Below are 20,431 nucleotides of genomic sequence, written 5' to 3' on the forward strand. Positions count from 1 at the left end.
GGAAACAATGAAACGTGTCCAGGTCCTCATAGACCCTTGAAGAAGAGATGACTGGACAAAATGTCCTCACTACACCAAAAAGCCCTCAGTCTCAAACTGTAAAGCCCAAAATATTTCCACAAACAGAACAATAGAATTATAAACCCACATGCACATGTGAACTCACACTCGGTCTATCTCACCTCCTGTTGTCATCATCCAGTCCTCTTGTTCTGTGTGTGCGGACCCAGCGCTCCAGCTGCTGCATGGAATTGGTCCTAGACAGACCCCTCTCTGGCTCCTGCACTGGAGCAGGGGACTTCACTGGAGCCCTGGTGAGGCTGCCATCCACCTCTGCCACGCTGGAGTCCCTGGTCTGCTCCCCCACCACCGACCCTGAGCCATTAACCTGTGCAGGCTTTTGCGCTTTGAGGTTGGCCTGGCCCTGGCGAGATGCAGACACCGCAGCTGCGATGGCAGCAGCCTGGGCAGGCTGCAGCTTGATGCTACTAATCTTAGTCAGAGACCTCTCTGCACTCGGGTCTCTCTGGAAGCCATATTTATCCCCATCACGAACTGTAGCATACTTCTCTGCATCTCTGAGCGAAACATATTTATCCCCTTCTCGTAGCGTACTGTATTTTTTCACTTCTTTGAGAGCACCATATTTGTCCACAACCTGTATGGTACCATATTTATTCTCCGTGTCCCTTACTGTGCTGTACCTGTCTGTCTCTTTTAATGACAGCTGTCTCTTCACTTCCTTTTGAGAAACATGTTTCTGTCCATCTTTTTGGAGTGTGTGCCGGTCACCAACTTTCTGCAATGCGTATTTTTCTCCATCCTTAGTAAGCAAATACTTCTCTCCATCTTTAGATGGCGCGTATTTCTCCTCTGTTGGCGTCACTGCATACTTTTCATCCACTTTCTGAGTGGCGTACTGTTCCAGATCCCTGTGAATGGCATATACTTCTCCATCTTTCTGCAGTGAATATTTGTCTCCATCTTTTCGCAGCAGGTACTTCTCTCCATCCTTATGAAGGAGATACCTCTCTCCATCCTTCTGAAGCATGTAGCTCACCCCATCTTTCTTCAAAGAGTACCGCTCCCCATCTCTCTGCAGTGTGTAATACTCCCGCTCCCTCTGGCCATTGTGTTTCTCAAGATCTTTTTGCCGTTTGTCATCGACTCGAGATAGGGAGTGATGTCGTACAGGCTCACGGTTGCGTTCGTTGTTCTGGATCTCGGGCTTGGTTAGGACTCTGTGGTTCAGTAAATTGTTCAACTCCTGAGTCGTCCGCTGATCTACTTTCAACTTATCCAGTCTGAGGAGAAAGAACAGCAATAAGGCAAAGAATAACACATGCAGTTTTCTAATAAATTTCAAAAGTAACTTTAGAGTCAGAAGTCCTGTGCTTTTTCTCACAGCACTTCCATCTCACCCATGCTTTCTGGCCTTCTTAAATGTTTCTGAACTCTGTTTGAAACCCCTTACAGTGCAGGACAGGATGGAGTTTGGGTTCAGTAGTACTGGCATATTAATAATAGAGAAGAACTATTTCATATCCATAAACAAGGCTTTAAACTTGCAGAACTGCATGTCACATAGCTTCAGAAAGCACCTACCCCCTGTTAGGTTATTTCTTAGTTAGATAGATATTCAGAGATTTGTTGTCTAGGAATGTTTAGTGCAGACAGGGTGACTAGCTTAGGCTGTTAACTATTCAGCCTGCAGTGCAGACTGCAGGCACGTCAAGGTTACAGGAAAACTGCTGTTAGTGTCAACTGTAATGCTAGTCTTAATATTTGTCTTAATGTGTAAGGTTATGTCCAATTGTTTTAGATACACACCACGAAAACAACAGTCACGCACCTTGACTTTTCCTCATGTTTTGGCTAAACGTTATAGCAGCTGCAAGGCTTGCTTATCGGGTGACGTCACGGTTCGACAGCCCAGAAAGGATTAATATTGTATAGCAATGCTTGGTTCGGGGTCTTTTGGGTTTCCGGGCTGCTTTTGCAGCCTGGGGGTTGGAAGATCTCTGGACTGGAAGTGTGAATTCTTGCCTGTGACTCTTTGAATAAACCAGCACGGTTATATTTTTTATATACTCAAGTGGTCTGAGTCGTCCCTCTGAGTTCCTGGTTTGAAAGAACCGGATGAGGCTTTATAATGGTTTTTTTAGCCTTTGCCCCACATCTTTCAACATTCAGACTCACGTCACACCAGGATTGGCTAGCTGGAGGAGCTAAGGACTGAACTTACTTTTTATATAGCCTTTTCCAGACATAAACCTCTACCTAAATGTTTACCTGCTGTTTCACATCTAGGCAACAGCGCAAAATTTTAAAACCAATCACTATCAAGCAGGACATAAACTGCCTGCTGGTGCAAAGTTTATTTTGAACTGGTACAAAGAAGATACGGTTTAGTACCATGAAGTAACAGAAAATTTCCAGCCACCCACAGTTCATTCTCACTGTTGAACACCATGTTGCTGTGAATGTTGGGGGTGTAGGTCCTGCTGTGTTTGAACAAAGCCTTGCCCGCAATTTTGTGCACAGCAGCTCTATGTCCTAATGCCAAAAAACAACTGCTACACGGCTACATGTAGCCTGCAAATGCAGGGGTACCATGTCTGAAAGGATTTGACTTCTTCCTACTCCATTCAAACATGTATTAGGTGTAAGCAAACTGATTTTGAATTAGTATTGGTTGGATATGTGTAATCATGTGTGTTATTGTCATTTGTTCATTGTTCTGTTCTGTTCTGTTCTGCATGTTTGAAAGAATAAATCAATCAATCAATCAATCAATCAAATTTACACAATCATTTGAGGCCTTTTGCATGCGTATAAGTATAAATAGAGATTATGAGGAGTTCACATGTGCAGTGTGATCGGGCAATGTCCTTAATGAGTCTTTAGTTGTATTCCTCAGTGAGTGCTTCATTACACCTTGTGATATGTGACTCATGATTCCTGTCTCCTCTAGTGACTGCATGTTCCAGACAGATGTCAATTGGAGAAGGATTGTGCATGTCCTTGCAGGCTGCTGCGTCTCACTCCACATCCACATAGTTAATTAAATCCAACATAATAAAAATATGTGCGCTATTTGTTTGTGTTCATTAGGTTTAATTGTGTTTCCCTTTAAATTTTTTCTTATAATGCTATTTACAAAAAATTATGTTAATCATCCAACACACTGTCAACCAGCTCAACTTCGCCATGTCCCCTCATTAAGGAAGCTCTTAACTAAGCACTTTTAGAGGCATTTAGGGTGACTCTAGTAATTTAATAAAATACTTCATAAATACAGCCCCCAGGAAATTATCCCACTCCTATCGGGAGAATATGAATGCATATGTGGGTAAACTACAGTGGCTTTGTCTTTCAAATATCATTACTTAACAATCGTATCTATGTGTGGGTGCTTCCCTGTGGTGATCACCAACCTTCTGACTGGTTCAGTGTGGACGAGGGCAGCGTCTGTCATGACTTTCATCCAGGACTCCATCTCTTTGGCTGTGTCAGTGCAGAAATAATATGTCCGCATGTTGGGGTGAGTGGCCTGCCAGTGTAGGGTTGGGGGTTATTGACGGTGAGAGGGACAGATAAATAGGAGGAGATGAAACAGATAGATAGAGAGGGAGAGGAGGAGATAACATAGCAGTGTAAGAAACAGCTCTGGATAGTGACCTTGAGGTACCAGCAAGGGGTCTTTATATCATTCCCTCAGGGTTCTTTAAGGTGTATATCTTAGCAAAGGTAATGCTGTGTAAATAAAGAGGACACTGAGGTGTGCACTGTGTACTGATGAGGCTCTGCGCAGTAGCCCCAAGTCCCAATCATTAATTTTCATAACATCAACTTAGAGGGAATCTAGGTTTACTGAAAGACAAGTACACTACCATCTTAAAAAAGTAATTAAACATTTTGGGAATGCTTCTTCACTTCTCCTTTTCTTGGTGTGAGGTGAGAAGATCAATACCAATCTCATGCTTGTTTGTCAAGTGCAGACCTAGAGTCAGTATGTAGTTAGCCTAGCTTAGCCTAAAGATGGGAAGCAGGGGGCCGCAGCCCCCTCACTCTGACCAATGCAAATAAGTCTGCTGAGCAACACCTCTAAAGTTCAATAATATAATCATCTAGCTTTTGTTCTGGACTCATACATAAAAACAATAAATTGTGAAAGTTATGGGAAAGAACTGTTTTTGTGTTGTAGTGGCGAAACCATCCCAACATCCGCAGCGAGGTTGCCATGTTGTACCAGCGTGCCTTTACAAAGACCAAACTCAGTACCCGCTGACACTATTTGGTGATCCCTGCTAGAGGAGGCTACACAAGAGGATGTTTCAGCTCCCAACCACAGACTTTTTATATTTCTGTTCACTACAGATTAAACAAATGGGAAATATGTTCATTTTTGAGCTTAAACGCATCTGTATACTCCCTCACAACTGCTTGTCAGACGGTTGACAGGCTTTGAGGCCCCCTTCCAACCACAGTGGAGTATACTTTTTCACATTGGACAGAGCAAGGCGAGCCGTTTCCCCCTGCTTCCGGTGTTTATGCTAAGAAATGCTAAATATATCCAGCACTGAACACAGAGACTGCTATCCATCTTCTCATCTCACAACAAAAAGCAAATGTGTATTTCCCATAATCTTGAATCCTTCCTTTATAAACCAACAATAAAACAAACAACAAAACTGAGAACCTGTTGAGAGTTGAACACAGTAAACTATACAAAAAACACTTGTATTTTACCTTAAAGGCATATTTTCTGCTGATGTGGTCATCCACTGACAACATGGAGATGTGAAAGCTGGGCAGCAGGATACTTCCCAGGATGCTGTCCTCTTTCTCATCTGCAGCAAAGAAATGGAAGGTCATGAGTTTAATACTAGAGGCAGGCATTTGGATCCATGCCACTTCGACTTACTCTAAAGTAGTGTGTGCATCTGGCTCAGGTTCAGTAGACATCAATAAGGATTCATCTGTTTCAAAGTAGGCTGTAGTTGCAGTATCTTTGGTTCATTGTCTTTGGGGTTTTTGTTCTTTTTAATTTGGCTGTCAACTTGTTGAATTTCCAAGGTGAAATAATTCACCAAATAGAACACTGGGTTGCTTCAGATATGAGAAACTTCCATTGAATTGAAGAATTGAAAGAATTTACAGAAATGAGTAGATAGAGTTTGGTGGACAAAGCTTTGCTCTGATTGAACTCTAAAGAATCTCTCTAACACATAAAGGTACAGCACTGGATAGACACACAAACCAGTCCGTAAGTATCTGGACATCATACCACATAAAAGAGACAAGTCTCATGTGAGTAGGTTTTCATCACTATACAAAGAATTGTGTGGGAGTTCCTTACACCTACATGTGATACTATGCTGATACTATGCTCCTTCTAGTAGGTTAGTGTTTCACCACCCACTGCCTATGCAGCATTAACACACTATACAGAACTGTCAGAGACTGCTTGCGCTATGAAACATGATTTCAATATGGAGATGTAATACACAGTATACCACATTTTGAAACATAATAATACAAATCCAGTATAACTGAATATTTACTTGTGGTAAATATTAAGAGATTGGTATTATTTGAAACACGTGGTCAAGTTGTGCCTTTGACTCCAAGAACATGGAGGTCTTCCGTTGCTTAGTCAATGGTGTGATAATGGGACAAAATGTACTGAGGTTTATCAGTCCACAGCAGGCAGAGACAGAGAGCGAGAATGAGATGACTGGAACATCCCTATGAGCTCTATTTACTTCCTGCAAGAACTATGCTATTATTTTCCTCCCTGTGTGTGGTACACAGTATGGAACACACGCGGCTCAGGATGGGCTCTCCACAGGCTGCAGCACATGGCAAACACAGCTTCTGCTTCTGTTCTTCCTTTATTTTTTTTCTTCATGTTTTAACACATTTTCTTCACACATCAAAAGCAAAACAGCTGCAAAGTGCAAAAGATGTGAAAGGCGGCCATGAATGTATTATAGTTGACTGCTCTAATCAAGTAAGTATTCATTGATGCCACATGAAAAACGGCCCTGTAACAATAACCCGAGCTGATTCATGTTGTTGACTGCATCGTTCTGACACCTCTCGGTGCTCTCTACAGCACGACGCTGCTTCGATGCAAGCTACAAATTAAGAGACAGTATGACGCAGGCAGAAAAGGGTCCACTGCACCAAATGCAGCAAAGACCTACAGAGGCTCCAGCCTGTGCTACTGTTTACTTTAGATGAGCCTGCATGGTGAGCCCATGCTGCTGAATTATTGAGATACAGAACAAATGCACAGTAAATGAGTTAGAAAGAGAGGGGATGAGTAAAATGGCATGTGCAGAAATGCTGTGTGTATACACTACCATGTGAATGGGGGTCTCTTAGAGTAATTTATATTTCAACGTTCCAGTTTTACCAGGCTGAATGAGGTTGTAAATATGTCCTGCAAACTTACTTGTGTTCAGATACAGTATATTCCTAACAATCAGTGTCTGGAGATGCTGTAACCAAAAACTCTGATCATGATAAATAATAAATATTTGTTTGAAGGATAATTATTGTTTATTACATATTTAGTTTTATTTTTGTTGTGACCGGGATCTGGCAAGACTCACAAGTATTGAATAATTTTTATTTTTAATCTGGTATACACAAACTTTATTACAAGAATAACTTGTGTGCATATATATATATGGATAAATAAATTACTTCCATCCATGCAATATCTGGACCGCTTATCCTGAACAGTGTTGTGGAGGGGGGCCGGAGCCAATCCCGGCCAGTAAGGTACAGCTTGCCAATCCATCGCAGGGCTAACACATGGACGAACAACCACACACATGCATGCACTCCTATGGACAATCTAGAGACACCAATCAACCTAAGCTGCATGTCTTTGGACTGTGGGAGGAAGCCGGAGTACCCAGAGAGAACCCACGCAAGCACGGGGAGAACATGCAAACTCCACACAGAAAGGTCCCAGGTGGGGCCTGAACCCGGGGCCTGAACCCAGAACCTTCTCGCTGTGAGGCAACAGCGCTAACCACTGTGCCACCGTGCTGCCCATATTAAAAAGTAACACATTTATTAGTAGTTAGAACTAATGGTCAATAATGGATGAAGTAAAATGTAAATCCTAATAGAAATAAATTAACTACAAAAACAAACAAACAGGACTCTAGAATTTAAATTAAGTGTAAATTGAGTGCTATCAGTGTTTAACAGCCTAATAGCAAAAGTAATAAAAGACAAAAGACTGAAAATCAGTTAGTTCTGCCGAGAGGTTCACGATAATGGCTGCCTGAGGGCATCATGGTGAATTCGCTAGACAAAACCTGGCCAGACTGGTTGATAACTGTGTTGACACCTTGGTGCTACACATACTATGTCCATTCACCAAGACTGTGCCTGTTTGTTAAGACATTTAAAGCAGACAAATGACTCAAATACATCTTAATAGTTATATAAATGCAAGCCATCAGAGTATCAGTAGGTGAGGTGAATACACATTTGGATGCAAATTTACTGGACACTGCATCCAATATAAAGGCAGAAACATCATTTTGTGCTTGTTTATTTCTGTTTGCAAACAGCCTCAGCTTATAGATAAATGTGGAAATAATCACATAATACTACAGGTTTACAGAAAACTGGAAATGTTATGAATTCATATGAATGTCAATCAAATTTTTCTGAGGATGCTTTAAAAAAAATCTTCTGCATTTGAGGAACCATTTCAACGTCAGTGCACAAAGAACAAAGGATATTTACTAAACCCGTCGCAAATCACCGTCAGGTGTAGAAAATATTGTGGCATAACAATTTTTTTATTTAGTGACATATTTACCAACACTAATGACTTAAAGGAGCAGAGCCACAGCAGTGTTAATTGGAATGTGCTTTAGCTAGTTAGGACGTGCCTGCGCTGCGCACAGGTGGACCAGAGGGACAACAGAAAAGAGTGTGTTCACTGTAACTGAACTTTAATATGATTGAAGAAATCAAGAAGCATATTTTGTAGCTGACAAATCATCTTTTATTTTGTTCAGTGATTAATTAAAGCATGGTCTGATCTGAAAGCCTGAGAAAGTCTCTCACATTCTCCTCAAATGAGCGATGCAATTTAAAAACACCTCCCTCCTCATACATGATCTTAATTCTGACGAGGTGTAGGATGAATGACAGCTGCCACGCTGGCAACAGTGCCGCAAAATTAACACCTGCTTTCTCCTGAGGTTACACTTCAGCCACGGTTTCCTCTGTAAATCAGGTGCTGAGAGTATTTGTATATATTTTCATTCTCTCCTCCCAGTTTTTGCATCCTTGAGCAATTATGCCTTAAAATACATATTTCATGAGACCCGAAAATTCCTGCGATGCTTCTTTTCTTCTCTTTTTCCAGAGACTACGACTCTTTAGTAAATAAGAACACACACAATCTCACTGTTTAGTGCCAGAAAATGAGCAGCAAATCCTTAGGAAATATTCCCCAACCAGTCTCTAATCAAGGATGCACAGTTTTTGAAGAAAATTTGTGTTTGTCAGTCATTATACATGCACTATCATACACTTTATAAATGGCATAACAGGAAATGTTATGCCTAAGAGAAAGAGCCATGTAACATGTCTTCTTCAGCCCCCATATTAAAAAGTAACACAAACATTTATTAGGAATACATTTTAAATCACTTATTTGTTACTTTTAATTGAATTTTAATAAGTCATTTTATTTTTGCTTGAGCAAAACTGCTTTAAAACAACAGTACTTTTATTTCATTAAATTATTTTTGGATAACTCTAAATCTGCTTATGAAGCTGTAACCGTAAAACCTGAGTTTGAAGTTTACATACTGCATATCCCCATTCTAACAGAATTACAAGACTATATGTAAACACAATGAATACATTAGCAGAACCTTGCAGTAGGATGAATGCTTATTGTCGTTGCTCATATAAAATGCACAAGTCCAAACTCTACAGACACATCCAAACTTGAGTGACAGAGGGTACTTAGAATAAAGTAGTAAAGCAAGGTGGGGAAAAATGAAAAAGTTGTTATTGGAAAGCCGAGCACGCCATTGTCCTTCCTGAGGACACCTCCTCTCTCTCATCTCTGGCTGGCTAAGCCAATAAACATCCAATTCTCCTCTGGGTCTGTCATGAAAGCGGCTGCTGATTGCACTCTGGGAACAGCTAATTTGTCAATTTATGGAGATGGAAAAATCTCTCTCAAGAGTTTAGGAGATATGAAGGAGGAACAGATGTGCTTTTGTGAACATAAAGTTCTAAATTGCAGCGTGGGCATTGCAACTGTGGGTCAAAGCAAGGACAGCTACTTTTAAGCGATATGGACACTTGACCTATCCCCTGTATCCCATGTCTGAAAACAGCTCTAATGTCCAGGGGGCTTTTGCCTGTCATACTCTTCTCTCTCTTTTTACTTTTCCACTAAGTATCTCTGCTGTCATTGTCAAATAAAAGCAAAATCCACCAAGAAGCTTTTTAACAAATCTTCAGAATGACTTCTAAAACAAGGTGCAGAAAACTGACCTTTAAAATGACAACATCAAGTAATTTTTCCCCGTGTGTGGCAGCTGCACTATCAACACTTCTGGTTTCACAATAAAGGGCTAACATTCAGAAATGAAGGGGGTGGAAAAGAAAACTGGGGTAGATACCAAGTTGACACTTTGGATCAGTGAATCCATAATCTTCATTTATTATGTTTGCTCACACAACTTTTTTCTTTAATTTGTCATACGTCTGTGAGAGATAATGAGAAGATGCGGTGGTCTTCAAGCACGAGCAGTATGATTCTTTATATAATAAATATGTTTTCTTGAAATGTCCTTGAACAAAATATGAACTCAGTCTCCTCTGACTATAAAAAGCTCTTGATTTTAAAATCAAATGGAATTATCAGCCTGCATCCTAAATTTGGATTTGCATATGTATATGTGTGTGTGTGTGTGTGTGTGTGTGTGTACCACGGTAGTAGAAGAGGCACATGTCTGACAGAACGAACCACCTCTTCTTCCACAGCTTCATGCCAGTGCTGTCCTGCAGGGGTCAAAGGTCACAGACCATCAGCCAGCCAGTCAAACTGAAGTAATTATAGAGAACACACCCTCTCTTTCTCTCTCTCTCTAACACACACAGACACAGTTTTTTCTCCCTTGTTTGATCTCCCCTCACTTCCCTCCTCTTGACACCCTCGCTGTCTCTCCCTCTGGCTGCTTCTATTAGCCAGCTTCTATCTCCTCCTCTGAGACAAATTGCTCTGTTTTATCTCTTCATAATGCAGTGACAAATTTCTCTTTCTGTGGTGCTCAGGGTGAAGGCTTGTGCTTTGCTTTCTACACTTGGTTCCCCCCCCACCCCCCCCCAGTGCCGTAATGACTGCAGCTACAGTGCCATGTTTTTCAAGACCATTTGCTCATTCCACTTGGGTTTTAGTGCTGTTTGTGATGTGTCGTGTCCAGCCACAGATCTTGAGGTCAGCGGCTTTGGGTAAACAATGATGACATTTCCTCTATGAATGAGCACTCTGCCTGACAGGTCTATGGGGAAGAGAAGAGGAGTTGGCTCGTGTGAAGTGAATCGATTTTCGTCTTGATGTCATACAGTGAGTGGTGGCACAGGAGGCGAGGCTGAGATGGAGGTTATTGACAGTGGTTCTTAGTGAGGTCTGAAGGCTGAGTTGAACAGTGTTCAATAAGGCTGTGTTGTACCCGGTACTTTTTACCACACTGACTCTGAGAGACGAGGCAGTCCAAGTAATTACAAAACAGTGCTGATTTATTCCATGAACACAGGCAAAAATTAACATTACACGCTCAGGTATCTTGCACCTCCAACCTGCACACAGGCAGATGAAAGATGAAAGGCCCTGAACCCACCTGGCCTGTACATTATATCCCCTCGGTTGGGCTAGCCCCATACTACACAGAAACGTCAACCGAGACGTCTCTGTTACCAGCTTTGCAGCTGGTCATAGCAGTAGTCAAAACATGAAGCAAATCAACGTGTGAATGTGTGTGTCTGTTGATTAAGTGGTGTGTAGCTAAAAACATTCTCACGACCTCTAGTAACATGTCATGACTCAAACATAAGAACATATTATGGCTAAGGCTACAGTTATACACGTCATAATAATAATATTAAACATCCTGTCTGCTGACGGTCATCAACTCTTCTCTCTAGTTATCCTTGACCAGATGTTCCCTGTAGAAACTCATAAGCATGCCTAAGCATTTAACAGTCTAACTAGACATCCTATCTCCACTAAACATTTCTAATACATAAAGTATCTATCCAATTTCTATCTGACTAAAAATACCTAACAGCTGTCTTCGGGGCAGTATGCAGTGGTCAGTGGTTCACAGACCACTTGAAAAATTGCCCCACAGTAGACCCCAATGGGGCGATAAGAACTGACTAGCCTGCAGAAAATAGGTGGAAATGTAATGAGAGACAAGCCGAGCCTCAAACTATGGTTAACTACTGTAATGTCCAGTGAAGCCCTGCAGCACAAACAGGATCCAGAGTCAGATTCAATGCTTCTGACCCACTGAATAACTGTCAGTGATTTTGAAAATAGTAGAAGACCACAAACCTTTATAGCCATTTTGTTTAACTGGTCTATTAGTTCATAGTGTTTGCTAGGGGTAGTTAGCTTAATGACTTCTCATGATGTTTGGTACTTTGATTTGATATATAGGGTGCTAAATTGTTGCTTTAATGAATGAACAGAACTCCAATAAAATACCTACAAATTTCAGGATCCTGCACAAAGTCATTTATTGTAGCTCTTATTTTTCACGTCTCTCTATCTGTGTGTGTGTGTAATAAACCAGATAAACATGTTAAATATGTGGTATTATGACTATTTTTGACCTATTTTTATAAACACTGGGTATATTTTAAACATATTTGTGACATTTTATTCACCAAAATGTGTTCAGATTTCTCTAGATCTATCTTTAAAAACAGCCCAGATTCCCCTCTGTTCTCCAGCGGGCTGCTTCAGAAGTCATTAACACAGAAATTACATTATTTATGAGCACCTACTCTGACTGGCCTGAGGTGATGATTCATTTTCAACCCCAGCCAATCATAATAGGATCTAATGGATAATGCAAGACCTCTTAAGGTTGCTGTTTCTCTTTACCTTTCATAATGGCTGCACACACATGACAGTATATGGAGATATATGAACCAGAGTCTGATCCTGAATGGGAAAGAGAGGAAGCTGCTGTTGCAGACTAGAGACTTCAGCTGGACGTTTCAGAACAATAGGGTCATGTTTCAGTTTCTTAATAAAGTAATGTTTCAAACACAGCAGGAGGCAGCTAGCTTGGATTTAGCATACGTAGCTATTTTCATTTTGCTCCCTATGCTTTCTGTGTAGCGCTGATCAGCGGCTGGGCTTATCCTGATTCCACGGTTGGGCGTTACGTCACACCAGGCATAGTTTCAAAACTACTCGCTCTCGAAGCGAGAGATTTCAAACTTTAAATAATGTAAAAACAGCAAAGACAGAGTTTAGTCATTTGACAGTAAAGGGGGACCTCTACCATCACCCTGAGCCATCCATCTCAAACCTCTTTTTTTTCCATTATACCACATCTTTAATGTGGTTAAAAAGCCCCTGCCTCCAGTCTATAGTTAATTCTATGTTACACCAACCAAGTCTTAAATCCAGCTCTGTAGCTACTGTGATTTAATGTAGCAACAAAAAGTAAAAAGTACAGTGAAAAATACTAGTACTTTTTATATACTGTATGTTCTTATGTGTGCACCTTTCACATTGCAATAGACTATTAAGCTATATGCTATTACCAGTCGTCTGTCTGCCCACTCTCAGTTCCCATAACACATCCCATAATATCTACCTGTTTGTAAAGCCAGTTGCTCTTGATCACTGGGGCATTAAGGTTCCTCTTGATGGAGTTGGACCTCTTGCCAAAGTTGTGAACCTTTTTGGAAGACCTAGAAGGCTGTCAAATAATATATGAGAGAATCTGTAAGTTTATATTATGTTCAGCTCTACAGACAAAATTGCATTACAGACATTGAAATGTACATTTTTGAATAGGTAATTCACACATACTATTTTATAAACCTTCCAAAAAATCCAAGTTGTGCTAGTATTTTCATCTTACATCTCCTAGAGAGTGAACACAGCAGGGAGAACTATAAAAAGCAACAACAGTAGCAGATGTATTCAGCTCATTAAACAAAGCATATTGCTCATTCTCCATATATCATGGCTCGCTTACTGAAAAATGCAGCACTATAGCACAAAAATCTCTTTTATGTCAGCCAAGAGCAGAAAGATACAAGAAGTCCTTTGAGTCTAAATTCATTGCAAATAGGATGAAATTACTGTTGAATCATTTGCCATAGCTGTCATGTTATGACTGTATTTGTTTGAGTAAAGCTTTCTAAGGTTATTGGTGACCCTCTGACTTATCTTCTACCAGCACCGTCAGCTCTGAATGTCTTCTGACTGGGTCATTGTTTTATTATTCAACCTTTCCTCTGTACATAAAGTGATTATGTTTTTACACTACAACCTCAAATCAGAAAAAGTTGGGACGGTAAGAAAAATCAAAATGAAACCTGAAAATAGTGTTTATTTTGAACAAAGAATAAAACTGATGAGATGTCACATCAAATAATGTGATGTTGTGTTGTTTTCAATGTAACATAGGACACAGATGATTTGCAAATCTCTATTTTCTGTTCTAATTTGGATTTTACTGTCCCAGCTTTTTTTCATTTGGGGCTGTAGAAATTTCCCGTTGAACATTTTTGTGCCAAATGCAGTTTTAGGAGAAACTGCTGGCTGTATCATGTTCTTTCTGCAAACTGAAAACACATAGTGTAGTAATTTACACTGCAGAGGTAAAACATAAGCTACTTTATGGCTGTTTTGAACTTTATTCTAAAATGCATCTTGTTCTATAGGTAGTCTCTGGGTTGTTCTTTTTAAAACCTTCCTCTGGGGACCCACGGGCCTGGACCTGTTCACTCAGTTATAAATAATGATGCCTCATGTATACATGTAGATACAGTAAGCAGCATTATACTTTCTTTTGGCCAGTGTAAGCAGAAGCAAAGCATCACTTATTAATGAAAGCACTGAACTTTTTATTTGATCTACCCATGCATATTTATTTCCTCTACACTGTGCGGCTTATTAAGCATTTATAAATGGACATGCTGTTCAGTCTAACAGTGACCATGCACAGTGACCTGTGCAGAAGACAGGCTTAGTGCTAATACAGCTGACTTAGCCTGCTTTGTACTCTAACTTCTCCAGCATGAAATGAGAGGTTATGACACCACATGGACACATTCCAAGACAGTTGCTGGGAATCAGCAACAACTCAGCATGTTACCATTATAAATGGCCTCAGGATGACCTCCAGCACAGCATTACAGGAACAACAAACAAACAGCTGATAGTTTAACATTGGTGCTCATCACTTTCATTAATTCCTTTCATTCTTTCCATCAGTTATCAGTACAGTAACTTTAACAATGAATGTAAAAAATATCAGGAATAATGTAAACCTGAGAAGCTCTTTCTTTTGTTTAATCCAGCTTGCAAATGACTAGCTTAAGGCAACTGTCTGACATTTTGGCAAATGAATATTCTCTCTCTAGTGAAGTGTTAGATGAGAGTCATGCCTGCACATTAAATGTAAGGCTACATCCAGATGCCAATTAGCTTAGCATACAAAGGAAAGGGGAAACAGCAAGGCTGGCTGTTCACCAGTTACAGAAGCTGCCTACCAAGCTCACTTACTGACATACTATATTTCGTTTGCTTAAGTCAAAAACCGAAATGTACAAACTACAGTTCATTACTGTGAGGGATTATGTGTCAGATAAAGGGCTATTTCTTGGCTCTGAGCACCTGCCATGTAACCAGTGTAACCTCCAGGAAGTTATGACTCCTATGAGAATGAGGTCAGAGCCTCAGAGTGTAACAGTGTATTTATTATAAACCTTGATTTAGAACAGTGATTCAATTGCTCATCAGAGCTATGTTTAACAGTTAAGGTTGGTTGGGATGGACACTGACCCGTGTGGATGAGGTGGAGGTGGCGGCGGCCATAGTAACAGTGGTGGCAGGGCTGGGAGTAAAGGTGCTGTAGTCGGAGCCACCTGTGTAGTTTGAAGCCTCGCTCATGGTGCTCATGGGACGTTCCTTCTTGTCACTGGTGCTGCCCTGCTCTGACAAAGCCTTCGGAGCTGGTCTGTCACAGGGCGAGAGACATAGAGTTACAAAGAAGAGGGAGTCAGTCAGACATTTGACTGTTATATAAAAACAGAACCATGCAGCATTTAAAGTAAGAGCTAGGAGTGTGCGTCCATGACTCCAGTACTAAGCATTGACACAAGATACAGTAGGTGAAGTAGGTGGTCAGGTATCTAACTTCAAACTCAACATAATTCACTTGGAAAGAATGATAATGATGATGATGTGACGGCCCGGGCCTGTGGCATGTCTGTCCTCCCTGTTTTGCAGGTGTCAGGTGGGTGGATCATCATTTGGGTGAGAGGGAGCACCTGGGCCCAGTGCTCCTCATTACCTAATAACTACCCACCATCTTTAGTCCAGAGGAGGAGGACAGCGGTGCAGCTCTTTTTCTGTTTGTTCATTCATTCACACAACACTGCACAGTAGATCTGTCATGCAGCCTCTCACACATTTACTGATTTACTGATACACATTTACCTACAGATTTACACACCTCATAGTTTTGATTATGTTGTAACTTTTCTGGTTTCTTTTTTTTTAGTTACTTTCTTTAAGCAAAGCCATACCTGCAAGTTTGAAAGCAGTGTCTCTCCCTGTTTTTTCCCATGACCTGAACCAACCATGACAATGATGAATTAAATGAGCACAGGCATCAGTCCAGGCTGTGATTTGCCCTTAGTATGAGGTTCTGCTGACTGTCAGATGGTCTTCTTTAACAATAAATCTTGTTTTTGTCAATCTTATATTTCTATAAGGATAATCACCGTTATTTGGCCAAGTATGTTACGCACACAGAATTTATTTCCGGTACAGAACCGAGGCAGCCATCTCTGGCACCAACTCACACCGATGGTTCTAACCATTGGGGACAAACTGGGGGTTCAGTGTCTTGCCCAAGGACACTTTGACATGTGGACTACAGGCACCGAGATTCAACCTCCAACCCTCCGATTAGGAGACGACTGCACTACACTACACTACTGAACCACAGTATAAGGTCTATAAGGTAAAGATTGGGATGTGAAACTTCACCTGAAACTCGATTCATGCTTGAGATTTGGGACTCGTGAACAATCTTCATTTTACTTTTTTTGGTACATTAACATTGATGAATGTCTAAGCTGAATGTTATTCCCTTTGCATTTATCATATAAAACTTTACAAATGCACAGCACATGTTGCCACAAATGACTGGTGGTCCATAAAATGCAGCACGATTGAGAAATGGCACTTCATAAGTTCAGGTCTTCAAGGACATTCCTACTTGTATTTAATGCATCTCATCAATCAGATTATTCAACAAACAACTGCAGCCATTTCTTTTCATCCTTCAGCTGTTTCAGCAATTGATTTCAGGCATTTTCAGGACAATCTTTCAGCATATCAGCATCCACACGCATTTACAACAGGAAATGCATTTCTCTAGTTGAAAAATGGGTTACAGTTATTATTGAATGTCTATAATGTTAGCAATATTATCCTGTTACCCCAAGTAACCATCAATATTCATCCATCCATCCATTATCTATACCGCTTATTCCTGAACAGGGCTGTGGGGGTGCTAGGGCCTATCCCAGCTGGGTGAGAGGCAGGGTACACCTTGGACAGGTTGCCAGCCTATTACAGGGCCATCATTATCCATTCGTTTTATATAGCAAACACCTAACAACTAATCCATGGTGATACTGTCTGCTAATAGAAAATGGAGCGATGATGAAAATGCAGTAGGCTACTGTATATACTTTGAATTCCTTAGACATAGGAATGCAGTGTCCTAAGTCCGGATGGCACGCAGCAGATGATAGGAATTCTCATTACAACCATAAGGGACCAGTTCAGATAGATACAGGGAAACAAATAAAAAGATGCACAGCCCTCCATTAGGTTAAATCCATTAAAAATTATATCTTTATTTTAAAAATCAAGTTTATGATCGTGAAAGCAGGAAAGAGAAGTAGGAATGAGTACTTCCAATATACAATGCTGTTTCTGTCCTGGTCATATCAGGGTGGACCAGGCCTTCACTCTTGCAATGATATCAGAGAGATTATTGATGTTTACCCATCCAGTCAATGTGTTCTTTGGAGACTTGGACTAAACATATAACATGCCTCTCAGGGTGTCTTCTTGGCAAGAAGGCAAGTGCATTCGCTTTGGTGTTGAGGTCTGCCAGGGCTGTGCTTTGTCGCCTACTCTGTTTTGTGATTTTAATTGACAGAACCTCAAGACATAGTAGACGAATGGAGAATGCCCAGTTTGGTGACCCCAGGACTGTATCTCTATTTGTTGCAAAACAGCAAGATTTGCTGGGAAATCCAGCTCATGCTAGAGGTCATAGGCAGAAAATGCCTGAATGTTTTCACCTGCCCAAAAGGAGCCACATTTAAAGAACAAACACTGAACATCACTAAAAAACAAACATGGTAGATGCAAATGTGCCCTTGGTTAAATTAGTTCATTCAGTCCAAATAATTTGTGTGTGCAGGTGGATGCATATGTGTGTGATACTTCGAGCAAGATGACAGTGTGGCTGCTAATCTCTGGGGGAGAATCTGTCTCCAAAACAGTCTGAGTCCAGCCGGCCAATCAGCGAACCTCTCAAAATCTCATTAAGCAGACCCAATCTTCACTCTCTTAATGACACATTGCGTCTGTTAGGGCCATTAAAGAGAGGGTGGATGAGGGCAAGAGCAAGAGTAGAGTGGCTTGAATGAGCTGGAGAAACAGAGATAAAGAAAGTAAGAATGCCAGACAGAAGGAAGACAGCTGGCCACATGAATCACAGCTATTATTCTCTGGGTTTCACCTCTGATGTATGCCTCTACATCAGCTTGGCCTGACAAATTGAACTAGCTCAAAGTTTCTTGCCTCACGTCAAAGAGGTGAACAATAGCTAATATGAGGAAAAGAAGGATCAAGGGCCCTGAGTCTGTTTAAAACTACCACACAGTGACTGATTTATCTCTGCTCTTAGGGTCAGCTGAACATAAGCAAGGCACCTCAGTGAAACTGACTGTTTTCTCAAATAAAAACAAGGACTTGTGTTCTCATTCTAACACATGTTCAGAACTACATGTCATCTTACATCTTGGAATTCCTGAAGTTGGAAGGTTAATTTGCATTCAGTGAGATCTATGTTGTTATTATTGCTGAGAGCACACAACATACTGAGTTTTGCTCTGCCAACTGTGTAGTACAGGGTTTGTAAGGATGAGGGTTTGGGACTACTGCTCTGCACACACGCACACCCTCCCCCTTCATGTTCCTGTTACTTGATTTTAGTACTACCTCCTGAGGGGTGCCCAAATTTAGCTCCTAGAATGCACCTTCAAAGCTGGCGCACCGTAGTGAAAACAAACACAGAACCCATGACGAGCATTACTCGACGTGACATGTTTTAGGTTCCTATAATAGAAAAACCTCTTTATAGAGACATTAATTTACTGTTTTAATTAGAGTTATCACTCCAGGCAAAAGTCATAATCAAGTAAAACAAACCTTACTATTCTAAAACTCAACTTGAGAATGTACATGTACTGTATGTCATATAGTCATTATCTTTTGATGATAAATCCTATAAGTCTGGGTTATACTGACATTCTCCTCAAGTGCCAACATCAGACCATGTTTTCCACTCATGCATAACAATAATAAAATCAAAGGAGCAGAGTCCTCTAACTGTAACCACATGTTGATTATTGTAATCACCAATTTAAATATTTTTGCTTCTAACTGGATACACAATTCCTAGAGTGCTTGGACAAAAACTGCAAGACAACATCCACATAAGATCTACCACACAGTAAATTATGATCTGATCCAAGCAATATTCCAGATGTGGTGATCTAGAATGTTTAAATGTATAGGCCTCACAGAAAACTGACCACTGTGAGACAACACATATTACTACAGACTTGGGACTAAGATCAAATTCTAGCTGAAACTAACTAACAGATTCAGTAGGTGTCAACAGGTCTGATGGATCGTCAAAAGTTACTGTGTGTGCTACATTCTGAAGAAAACCACCAATACAGGAAAATAATTTTTCCTGAATACCATTCAAGCTAATAATATTATCAATGTGATTCCAAATGCCAGCAGTAGGTTTTCATGGTCAGTGAATCATATTACAAGGGTCAAAGTATCATTGGAATACTGCTTTTAGGTGGAATGGCATTATGGGGAAACTGAGCTGCCTTGGTGAAGGTTTGCGCTCTCAGAGTTCTCATCTTAAGGCTACTTTTTGTTTTGTTTATGTCTCTTTTCAGCCAGACCACTGGCATGCCAACCATTCAAATGGCTTGCAGCAGATTAGGTTCTCTTCTATATTCCACACTGAAGGTTATATTTACTAAGGTTTTGTGGCTCATTTTCTGGCGCTAAACAGTGAAATTGCATGTGTTCATATTTACTAAGGAGTGGCAGTGGGGTTTTGCGGTGGAGAAACAGAAGAAATGCACTGCAGGAATTGACTGTGCTTCAGTTACTGAATGAAAAAGATGGTGTGTCTGCTAGGAAACTATGTGACTGCCCTTCCGAAATATGTTTGTTACTTTCTTCAACCATATCAAAGTTGGGTCGCTGTAAACTTAGACTTTCTTCTACACTTCCTCTGGGTCCACATGTGCATAACAGCCTTCAGGCAGCAGATGCAAAGTGGAGGTGCATTCAATTACATCACTTACATCATCAGTGTTGGTAAATATGCTGCTAAATAAAAAATGTGCCCCAATATTTTCTGATGGTAATTTCCAATAGGTTTAGTAAATATCCCCCCTGAGTGCTCTGATCGTCTCTTTTGCCAGACCTCTGGCTTCTCTGAAACGTTTACTCCACTGAAACCAAATGGAAACCTGCAACTCTACAAATTGCATTTTGCACTTTGCTTTTCTGCATTTTCCCTGTGTCAGTCACTGTTTACGTGAGGGCAGGGCTGAGTTCTTCTCTACACAGATGAGTAGAGTGTCAGCTCACAGGGCCACAGTGATAATAATCATGCATGTAGCAAAATCCCCTCCTTGAACCGCCACCTTATTGTGGTGGAGGGGTTTGAGTACCTGAGTGATCCTAGGAGCTATGTTGTCGGGGGCTATATGTCCCTGGTAGGGTCTCCCAAGGCAAACAGGTCCTGGGTGACGGGTCAGACTA

The 20,431-nt window shown here is 40.8% G+C and overlaps 1 protein-coding gene across 8 annotated transcripts in view; it reads right to left on the reverse strand.

Moving 5' to 3' along the window:
- The window catches only part of plekha5 (pleckstrin homology domain containing, family A member 5), a 259,165-nt gene that overhangs the window by 54,504 nt on the left and 184,230 nt on the right, over positions 1 to 20,431 (reverse strand). For 7 of the 8 annotated variants that reach the window (XR_002275551.1, XM_020608318.1, XM_020608317.1 and 4 more), the window contains 6 exons: positions 15,104 to 15,278; positions 12,903 to 13,007; positions 9,996 to 10,068; positions 4,753 to 4,853; positions 3,438 to 3,553; positions 183 to 1,304 (listed from right to left, as the gene is read on the reverse strand). Coding sequence is in view for 6 of the 8 variants with exons in the window: in XM_020608318.1 (XP_020463974.1) it covers positions 183 to 1,304; positions 3,438 to 3,553; positions 4,753 to 4,853; positions 9,996 to 10,068; positions 12,903 to 13,007; positions 15,104 to 15,278 (1,692 nt within the window). In the remaining 2 variants the exon portion in view is untranslated. Of the gene's footprint in view, positions 1 to 182; positions 1,305 to 3,437; positions 3,554 to 4,752; positions 4,854 to 9,995; positions 10,069 to 12,902; positions 13,008 to 15,103; positions 15,279 to 20,431 lie in introns of those variants that run through there. The other variant, XR_002275552.1, reaches the window with a different exon arrangement.

The sequence above is a fragment of the Monopterus albus genome, unplaced genomic scaffold, assembly GCF_001952655.1.
Source record: "Monopterus albus unplaced genomic scaffold, M_albus_1.0 scaffold92.1, whole genome shotgun sequence".
In the NCBI taxonomy this organism is placed as follows: Eukaryota; Metazoa; Chordata; class Actinopteri; order Synbranchiformes; family Synbranchidae; genus Monopterus; species Monopterus albus.